Raw genomic sequence first — 9,789 nt, 5'->3', positions numbered from 1 at the left:
TTTCATGAGCTATAAAAATTTTCTAAAAATTCTAAATAAAAAGTTTAAAATTTTCGGGCGTAAATGTTGAAGTTCATTGAATTTTGATAATTTTTGTACGCAGTTTCACGCGTGGATTTATGTGGCGTTTGTTAGATAAAGTGCTAAAATTTTATAAAAGAAATATAAGCAATAAATAAACGAAAGAAAAATAGCCAAAACTAGTCAAAATGTCACTTGACTTAATCAGCTGACCACAAGTGTATGTACATATAAATATGTTGTTTCTCTGGAGGCTTTGCATATTTTACTCACTTCTAGAATCCCGCTGCATATTTGGTTGATTACACATTGCATATCGACTGCTGAGTGGAAGATCGACCAACCTCGACAGCCAGTTCCAAAAGGCCCTATCTCAAAAAAAAAACTTTTCAAAAACGTCCTATTTCAGAATTCGTTTCAAAAACGCCCTATCTCACTTGAATATGTATTGAAATTGTGCTGAGATAGGTCGATCTTCCACTAAGCAGTCGATATGTTAGTTTTTCATGTTGTAATCCAATAACGTACATATGTCCGCTTTCATAATATCCAAATATTTATCTAATTTTAGAATTTCCAAAAAAGTAACGGTGGCCTTGCTGCCATGGTGGGCCTTTAAGTTAAAGCTGTCTCTGTCTCGGGTGGGGGTTCTGCACGGCCAGCGCCGTAGGGAAACTGAATCTGGCTAACGACAAAGCTTCGAGCAGCGAAGAGTCGTCGGAGTCGATATACAAAGATTAAGGGCACGAGGTAAAAAAAGTCGCGGGTAATACCTGTACAATTATATTACCCGAATTCGTAATTACATAAATTCTGTTCATCGAGCAAAAAATTTGTACGAATTCGTACGAATTATCATGATTTTACTTCAAATTGCGTTCGTGCAGACCAAAAAATTATCCATCACTCGAAATTTGAGTGATCGTTCTCTGGAGAGAAATTTTCAAATTCTTGCTGGAAAATTTTTAACCAGCAAGAATTCGCAATCACGAAAAGTACGTGATTGTGGCACATGGTTGTATTTTTAACAACGATAATTTGAATAAAAAAAGATCGTTATATTTAAAAATGTATAAACATGAGCGATTTTCTAATGAGAAATGGAAGTAAATACTTGTTTACTTAATTAATTTAGTTAATTCCAACTATTTGAAAAATACTCGGCTGAAAAAAAGATATTATTTACCGGAACGCATTCGCAACCAGAGTCGATTTAGGAAACTAGACAATTAATGGGACAAACAAATGTAAGCGTATGTTAAAGAATGTCAAAATAAAAAGCAATATACATGTAGATCCTGTTTTTGTCCATCTGAAAGAATTTTTAAATTTTCGTCAGAAATAGTCAGATTTTACAAAAAATCGATCCCGTACTCGGTTCTCTGACTATATTGAGAGCATGATAAAAACATTACAAGGTAAATTCATTCTCTCAATTCGTCGGCCATGATTTTTTTCTGTCGTTTGCAAGCATTTTTAAATCATATAAAATTGAAAAAAAATTTTAAAAAATAGTTGTTGTTTGAGATTGAAAATTAGAATTCTTGCGTTTGTTTACTCATTTCCAGTAAAATCCAGTAAAAGTTTTTACGAATTTTCATGTTTTGGCGTTTTCGTACACAAAAACTTGCAAAGTAGGGGAAATTGAGAGAGCGAAAAATTACAGTTGAAGTTGCAAGTTTTTACTGGATTTTACGGATTTTACTGGATAAATTTTTACTTGTAAGAATTTGCCAGTACGAAAAACAGCTAATCGCATGTTGCTGGATGAAATTTAAACTAATAAAGAAACTGTTTGTGGGTTTTTATTGTGGAAATTCACAAAATAAACATATTTAAATATAAAATATATTATTTTATTAGGGATGTGCTGCGAATAAACAACCAATTTATCAGTTGTTCACGAAAGTTGCAAACTATTACTGGAATAGCGTTCGCGTACTTTTTTGTAAATTTTTTCTATGAGAGCGAATTCTTAAAAATAAAGTCGCTGGAGAGTTGCCGGCAAGTTACTGGATAAATTGTAAACAAACGCAACTAATAAATATGTGTGAGTTTGAGTTTTGAATTTTTAAATTATATTGCTGGCAAAGCTCAGACTGTGTCTCGATGGTTTTACCTTGCACCTTGGTTTTATCATGATTGAGAGGACAAAAAGGAGCGTAAATAAGGTCCTCTCTCTGTCGGAAGTTACCAGTTTTAGTCCGAAGATTTTTTGGTTAATCGGATTCTAATGAATTTGGGAGTATTTTTGGTTATTTACATGTGTGAGCTGAGCTGATTTACATACAAAAAGAGAAAAACTTTACAACCAAAATTTGGAGGTTATGTTGAAGTGGACAGAAGTTACCATTTTTTACTAGAAAGCGATCCTGTACTTTTCAGTTTTACTCTCTCGCTCTGAGCGAATTTTTATTTTTTATTTTTGACAGTTTTACTAGTTTTAGTCCGAGGAATATGGGATTGGACCTCATATTTGAAATGCAAGCGTGACACCAACTTGCAGGGAAACTTGCAAATTTGCGTTCGTTCAGAAATTTGCAAGTTTCGCTACTTGAGAGGGAATTTGAAGAGATTTTGTCTTACTCTCTGATATTGATTTTGAGTGTGGATAAATCTCCTAATTGTATCAGTGAGTCCCTGACCCATCGGGCTGCCACCTAACCTAAGAACGATTTTGGTAGAAAAGCGGATTAGCATTTCTTTCCAACTTCTAATGGTAAAGGAGCATGTGATGGGGTGCGAGGGACGTTAAAGAGATCAGCGGCCAGAGCAAGCCTTCAGCGGATACGTCATTCGATCCAAACACCAAAACAATTATTACTATTTTATTTATTTCATAGTCAAAAATTAAATTTTTTTTTAATGCAATGCATTGTTAACAATAACGTGTGGCAATATTCCTGTAGACTAAAATTTAATAAAAGGAAAATAAGTGGATGAAGTGCGCATTTTTGTCTGTTTACTGATTCCATTTTCGGATACTTTGACGATCCGTTTTCCCACTAAAGTGTGCGGCAAAAACGTATGTACAGAAAACTACCGAAAATTGTTTGCCAAACGGATACGTTTTCAGTTGTTTTTTCCGAAATTTTTCTGATTAAATTTTTCGTTCAAAACGCTTTTCTTCTGCACTTCACAGATACTTTTTCATGGTTCAAAAGAAATAAAATAAAATTAGGAAGCGCCTGACGGAATTCGAACCCGGCACCTTCTGGAAGCTAACAAATAGCGGCACGCTTTCAAGTAACATCATATTTTTCGAATGTTTTCCGGATACGAAAATGAATGATAACTGTAGTCGTTTTCTATTCGTTTCCGGATACGAAAACCACCATCTTTTTGTGAACGTTCTTGGATACGGAAATTAACGAAATTTGTAGTCGTTTTCTATTCGTTTCCGGATACGGAAAATCGTACTAGACGGCTATATTTACGTTTCTCTGATGGCTGGGTAGACACTGTGTATGGGTGTGTGTGTGTGTGCAACCTTCTTTAAGGGAGTGTTAAAGCTCTAAGCAAAACATGAGAAACAGGCAACAATCGTCAATGGCAACAAATTGGGGACTCCCATGGTGAGAAATCGGCAAAACCATTTCTTTCATGTCATTTTATGAATATGTTATGAATAAATCCCAAACTGATGAATTTCGCGTCAACAATATTCTCCAAAAATATCTAATGTATGCTAAAGGTAGGATTTAAACAATATGAAGGGCCATATGTAGCAGGGCAAACAATTCATTTCGTTTTTAAAATTTTTTAACCAAAAATAAATGAAATATTAAATACAATAAAGTTCTTCCAAATATTGCCTAAACATAAATAACAAAATTACAAGAAAACGACTCATTTAGGTAATAAGAAAATGATTCGATGAGGTGAGTTGCCTTCGGCGGCCGTTTTAGAGCGACTGGTAATAAGAAATCGATACGTTGGCGATATTACCGGCAATAAATTTGTTGCCGAGGGCGACATTTTTCTTATTGTCGGCAACAAAAATTGTTTGGTGGGTAGTTAGCAAACCTTTTATTATAGAACCATGCAGGTAACTAACACTGTATGCATAACAGAATTTTCAAAAAATATAAAACAAATTTACTAGCTCATACAAAAAAATTATGTTTGTCGTATGAATATTTATTATAGTAAACGTCCCATTTTTAAACATAGCGATTTTATAGAGAATGAAAGAAGGAAAGCGATGATGTTATTTTAAACTTGAAAATTGCATGTAAAAACTGAGAATCAACTTAAAAAAATCAAACTGTTTAGAAAAAAAAATACGCACTAAAATATATGGAGCTTGCTTCTTTGGCTTTCAAATGGTGTTAAGATGAATGAAATCTGCGATCAGTAGAAGCCGAGCTATATCGATTTGAATAAGTATATGATTTGCCTGGTTCATGAAAAAATCCAAACTTTGACAGAAAAAAATAAAATAAAATAAATCCCGGGATACGTGTCACCTTATTTTATGTACAGAACCTTATCGGATTTTCAATGCTTCTTTTGAACTTTGCGAATTTTCTTTGTATTGAATATAAACGAGAAAAAACAAAACAAGTATTTACTAGTTTCTTACCAATGCATTTTAAATTTCCCCAGCCTCCTGTAGCAAAATATAAATATTAATTTAGTAAACTTTTGAATATAAAATTACAATTTTAGATTTTGTACATATATGAATATATATGTTTATTTTGCAGTCGGAAACGTCTGGTGACTACAAGAATGCACTAACTGCGCTGCTGGGCGGAGCTTAAAGGTTGTTAAAATTACGATAAACTCTTCGAAAGAAATCCTTTAGGAAAACTTTGGATTAATTTTAAAAAATATGGACGTAACTACGTACAAGCAACTCGAGTGCCTGGTATAAGCACAAGATGTTTTCTCAAATATCTACATAGATTCTAGAAAAATTGTAAACTAATAAACATGTTTTTTTTGTGAAATAAAGAGTTGTGTTTATTTGTTTATACATTAATTTGCCCTAACTTAGCAATTTACATATGGTAGAAATTGTAGCTGCTATTTCGCTGAAGAAGTCTGATAAGACGTGATCTCCGCTATAGCTTCTGCCATATATAAATTGCCCACAAAAATTGTTCCTTAAAAAACGGCTCAATAAAATTACTAAATGACCCGTTTATTTTAAAAGTGGCATAAGCAATTTCAAGCCGTTTGACCATTTACCTGTATCTGAACGCATCTGTTATCTACATAAAATATCGATTAGTTACTAAAATATAAGGTATACCAAAACTGTTTCTCTGCTACTTTCGGCTTTTGAAACAAATCGGACTTCGTTACTTAAATAATGGGAAATTCTTATTTCAAGTATGTATGTATATATTCTATTATTTTCTTACAGTCTACAAACAGTAAATGCATGCTGGCTTAATTAACACATAACAATTTTAAATAAATTTGCTGCCATAGGTAAATACATACACGAACATAAATATTGATGTGTCTGTCAAGTCACTTCTGTAACTCAGTATGTACGTACTTAGATAGATAGATGTTTGATGAGGCCTGCACTGCGATCAGGAGATGTATTGTCCTATAACGTGTATACATACATATGTATAACGCCTGAATATAGAGGAAATGTTACATCTTCCACTCACAATAATAATAAAAATAACTTTCACCTTAAGTATGATTTTATGATTTACTTAAAAATATTAATTTAAGTTTTTAATTGGGTTGTTTAAATCTTTTATTCATGAAATTTTGCGTTATATGTATTTGTTTAAAAACTCTCTACTTGAAATATAATTTATAGGCTTTCTTTTCCTTAATGGGTAAATAGTTCTCAATTTCATTTGGTACTGTGAAAAATGGAGGTGGTACCTGCAAAATTAAGTTAGATTAAGAAATTTTGGATTGAAACAACTTTTAAAAACTTCAAGTACACTAACATTTTTAAGTTCGCCGTATGTGGCCTCGCGCATTGTGTACTCTTTGAATATATAATTGTTTTCGATCTCAAAGTGAAAACGGGTGTCGTGCATTTTAAGTAAAACATTGTCCACGCGCAGGAAATTTCTAAGCAGTATAAAGAAGCCGGACGGCATGACTCGCTGAAAGGTATATATATGATACAAAAATTATTTTATTTATGGCAACGATATTATAATTAAACTCGTAATTTATGCGTACAATTTTCACTGAACTAGATGAGATTCCATTGTCATGTAGTTCATCTTCGAAAAGCGTTAGATCATGGTAAAATAATATTTTTTCCCGCTGCATCAGTTTAAATTTATTTAGTGTCTGATCTGAATCCTCCACCCGAAATTTATCATTCAGAGTACCCTGATAATGGGTGGTAAAAGTCCAGTCAAATGGCTTAAATTTTTCTGCCATGTGACAGTCAGGTCTGCTCTCTTTCCACTCTTGTGCACAAGCCACTTGTAGTGCCTGCTTTCCGTTCTCCACCAGCCGCAGTGAGTCTATTGGCAAGAACTCCAACAATGCGCCATCTTTGTGTTTAAGAGACAGTTTGTTCTTATGGAAAACCATATCTGGCAGGTGCGGCAGCTCAAGTGCGTAACGATATGTGCACAACTCACAGCAGTCATCCACGTTTTGCTCGCAGTTGCCATCTTGGCCCTTCTTACATATGCTTTTAAGTATGTGCGATTTCAGGTAGCTTATGTGCCAGTTCTGAAAGTCAATAGTTTCGCTGTCAACTGGTAAACGGGGCACCAACTCGTCCTGCAAGCGACAAAGGTCAATAGTTGAAAACCATCATTTATCCATCTCTCTGGTACTCAAACTTGGAATCGAACTTACCTCCATCATACTTATAATTTAATACGAATACTGTATAAAATTTAAGCGTTTTGGGACTTTTATACTATTATTTTTACATTAACTAAATCACTGCCGAAAGGCAGATGAAACAAATGTTTTTTTATATTTTATTTTGCTATTTATTTTATCATTATGCTTTGACCAAGGCGGCTTTGACATTCGTTGTAGTAGGTATGTCGAAACATTCGATGTATAAATTGTCGATGTATCGATGCACCGATGAATCGATTTTTTTGCCAACTCCAATCACTAGTACACTGAAATGAGTTTACTGCAGCACCGCTGAGCACAGCATGAACGAAAGACACAAGATCACGACTTAGGAAAGAAAGAAAAAAGTTATTTTCTAGCTGTCGAAATCTCGACGCCATCTTTGTTGTAAGAAGTAAACAACGAAGAGAACAAAAAAAAACCGCGTAATTGTTGAACGCATGAATAATCATTTTTATTATGCAAATTCTTCTATAAACCATGTCGTTGTGTTAAATTATTCTTTACCTTTTGTGTGCACACGTTGTCACAAGCGAAAATTAAGAAAATTGCAGTAAAAAGCCACCACCAAATTGTAAACAACGAACAAATGTAAATAAACGGCTAATGTCAAAGTCGCCCAACTTTTTTTTACTAAATGCGATTATAACGGGCTACTAAGAAGGTGTGATCTTGTATTTTTGGTTCATGCTACTATTTCAAAAAGGGGCGTGGAAAAAAAGGGAGTGGCACCTCCCATACAAAACCGAATTTTTCATACTGCATACTTGAGAAAATGTTCATGGAAGTGCACTCGAACATGGTATGTAGATATATGAAAGCAATCGCATACTCACGGGCTATTGCGAAAAGGGGCGTGGCACCTCCCATATCGGCTTTAGATACGAGTATTTTCTTCGATATCTACTCAGTAATTGGTGAAAAGTATCGATACTTAAATTACTTGGTATTGAATGAAAGGTATCGAGTATGTACTGGTATTTACCTGTATTGTTTCATACCTAGTTCGTTGATCTTTTCAAGATACTCCAATATATTAACCGAACTATGGCTGAAGGGCGGATTGATTCTGCTTCAAGTGATTCCGACGATGGAGACGATGAGCAAATGCGTCAGTTTCTGGAAGCAGCTGACAGCACATTGCTTACAAACGCCATGTTTCGAGGATCAGAGGATTGTAGTCACGTAAAAGAGAGTCTGGATAAAAAAGTGGACGTGTTCATATGTGAACAAAAAGGTTAATATACCGCATACGGGCTCACCATTTCATTGCCTTTATATTTTAGCTCCCAGATCTAATCGCTATTTGGTAGAAGAGGAAGTGAAATCCGACGCAGATTTTATCACAACGGAAGCAGTAAGGAAACATATCGCAAAAAAGTTATCCGAACTAATAATGAGTCGTGTGGAATTCTGTGACTTTCAAACTCTGAATATTGCGCAGAAACCATGGAAAAGTCGTGTTACAATTTTAGCAGACGCAGGCTGCTATGTAAAGTCATACGAAGAATTTGAATTCGAATCCAAAGGCCCAACAAAAAAACCCGTCATAAAGAAGCGTAGAATAGATGACCCAAATCAAGCGGCAAAGCAAGAAGATTTATTTAAAGAGGCAGCAGTAACGTCTAAAGACATCCTAAGTGGTCAGCTCATAACCGGTTGGGCGTCAAAGCGCCTACGAAAAGGCAAAGTTTTTAATTATGAAAGCGATTGCATAGGAAATCTTCACCTAAAGCCTGAGGAAAATGAATTTACGAAAATTCGCAGAAAAAATCAATGGCATGAATCCAAAATCAAACGAAATAAAAATATTACTTCCAGATGAATCGCATACATATTCCCTTTTAATAGCCAAAGAATTTCTTAAGTCCTCAATGCAGATTAATCAGATATAAATCCACTTACTCCTGGCAACAGTATAAAAAAAGTTAGGTAGTAAGTTTGGTTTAAATTCTGAGCATTTAATTCAAAAAAGATTCTGTTGCATATGTATTAATATTTGAACTATTGTTCTGTCCTATCGTGGTACATTCTTTAGCACGAAAAGCATCTTTATATATCCTGAAATAAGAAATATTTAACATACATACTTGTTAAAGTCGAGTCAGTTACAACGTACATACCCCGCATGTTGTACAGTCATGTGAGACTGTCCCTCAAGCATACTTAACATGCCGGCACCGCTTTGGGAGCTGCCAGAGCCTGTACTCGGCAGATCTTGCATGCCGGCACTCAAAACACCGACATTTTGCTCATTGGATGCTGGCATCTCCAGTATATTCAAAAAATCACCTTCTTGGAATTCTTCCTTTTGCATACTTTGACTCTCCTTCATTAATTTATCATATTCCTGCAGCACACCATTAAATTCTGCTATTTCGCTTCGGTTACGAGCCACTAGCTGGTGCTTAAAATAATTATGAACTTGAGTCAATGATGCATTGGTGAGCGAGTAGTAAGCTTTCTCGAGGCTCTTTACTTCGACCTCATTTTGAATTTCCAGCTGTGGATTATTGGCATGTACTTCCCGAATTTTCTGCATAAAGTTACGCATAAATTCCTGTGCTGCATCGGCAAACAGCACCAGCGCTGACTCCGATATATCTGTAAATCCACAGACGCGTAGTTGCCCACAAACTGCCTTTCGCAGGGCAGCGAGGCATATTTTGGGATTTATTTGTGGATATGCATGTGGAACTCCTCGAGCAAACTGTGTTTCAATTGGTGGTATGAACCATATCGGTTTGGCGAATTTGTCATCATTTATAAAATCAACGGCATTCTCGGGAGGGAAATCCACCTCAGGTATCATTTGGCAAGGATTAAGCAAGTAATTGGATGTGCCCTGCAAAATCAATACCTTAATATCAGCAATTAAATTAAGCTAATATAATAATGTTTTACCGATTTGTTGGAATATGTATCAATTAGTGATTGTAACATTTCCGTCTG

General features: G+C 35.0%; 4 protein-coding genes across 7 annotated transcripts in view; 2 read left to right on the top strand and 2 right to left on the bottom strand.

Annotated features, from left to right (window-relative positions):
• LOC118733857 (annexin B10) overlaps positions 1-4,973 on the top strand; it is a 15,533-nt gene extending 10,560 nt beyond the window's left edge. Inside the window, exon 4 of one of the 2 annotated variants that reach the window (XM_036463464.1) lies at positions 4,731-4,973. In XM_036463464.1, the coding sequence (XP_036319357.1) occupies positions 4,731-4,787 (57 nt within the window). In that variant the 3' untranslated portion in view covers positions 4,788-4,973. The remainder of the gene's footprint in view (positions 1-4,730) is intronic. The other variant, XM_036463465.1, reaches the window with a different exon arrangement.
• An 83-nt stretch (positions 4,974-5,056) lies between these two features.
• LOC118733858 (TIP41-like protein) lies at positions 5,057-7,035 on the bottom strand. Its single transcript, XM_036463467.1, has 4 exons — positions 6,826-7,035; positions 6,190-6,747; positions 5,949-6,110; positions 5,057-5,880 (listed from the first exon to the last, which is right to left on the bottom strand). Exons 1-4 carry the CDS (start codon positions 6,832-6,834, stop codon positions 5,791-5,793), a joined length of 819 nt encoding a protein of 272 aa, XP_036319360.1. The 5' UTR covers positions 6,835-7,035; the 3' UTR covers positions 5,057-5,790.
• Positions 7,036-7,832: 797 nt separating this feature from the next.
• LOC118733854 lies at positions 7,833-8,664 on the top strand. Its single transcript, XM_036463447.1, has 2 exons — positions 7,833-8,074; positions 8,124-8,664. Exons 1-2 carry the CDS (start codon positions 7,885-7,887, stop codon positions 8,660-8,662), a joined length of 729 nt encoding a protein of 242 aa, XP_036319340.1. The 5' UTR covers positions 7,833-7,884; the 3' UTR covers positions 8,663-8,664.
• A 109-nt stretch (positions 8,665-8,773) lies between these two features.
• Positions 8,774-9,789, bottom strand: part of LOC118733852 — a 1,487-nt gene continuing 471 nt past the window's right edge. Inside the window, exons 1-3 of one of the 3 annotated variants that reach the window (XM_036463446.1) lie at positions 9,742-9,783; positions 8,961-9,682; positions 8,774-8,898 (exon numbers count right to left, since the gene is read on the bottom strand). In XM_036463446.1, the coding sequence (XP_036319339.1) occupies positions 8,799-8,898; positions 8,961-9,682; positions 9,742-9,780 (861 nt within the window). In that variant the 5' untranslated portion in view covers positions 9,781-9,783 and the 3' untranslated portion in view covers positions 8,774-8,798. Of the gene's footprint in view, positions 8,899-8,956; positions 9,684-9,741; positions 9,784-9,789 lie in introns of those variants that run through there. The other 2 variants (XM_036463444.1, XM_036463445.1) reach the window with 2 other exon arrangements.

This window comes from Rhagoletis pomonella, unplaced genomic scaffold (assembly GCF_013731165.1).
Source record: "Rhagoletis pomonella isolate Grant_MI unplaced genomic scaffold, Rhpom_1.0 Rhpom_scaffold_00002, whole genome shotgun sequence".
Lineage (NCBI taxonomy): Eukaryota > Metazoa > Arthropoda > Insecta > Diptera > Tephritidae > Rhagoletis > Rhagoletis pomonella.
This window is presented reverse-complemented; position numbering and strand designations above follow the sequence as displayed.

Bases quoted from the DNA above. Each gene is read 5' to 3' on its own strand.
- LOC118733858 (XM_036463467.1), bottom strand. The intron at 6,111-6,189 runs GTACGCATAAAT...TATACCTTTCAG, and splicing joins CATCTAGTTCAGTGAAAATT to CGAGTCATGCCGTCCGGCTT. The intron at 5,881-5,948 runs GTTAGTGTACTT...TTAATTTTGCAG, and splicing joins CATACGGCGAACTTAAAAAT to GTACCACCTCCATTTTTCAC.
- LOC118733854 (XM_036463447.1), top strand. From the start codon at position 7,885: ATGGCTGAAGGGCGGATTGATTCTGCTTCAAGTGATTCCGACGATGGA. The intron at 8,075-8,123 runs GTTAATATACCG...TTTATATTTTAG, and splicing joins GTTCATATGTGAACAAAAAG to CTCCCAGATCTAATCGCTAT.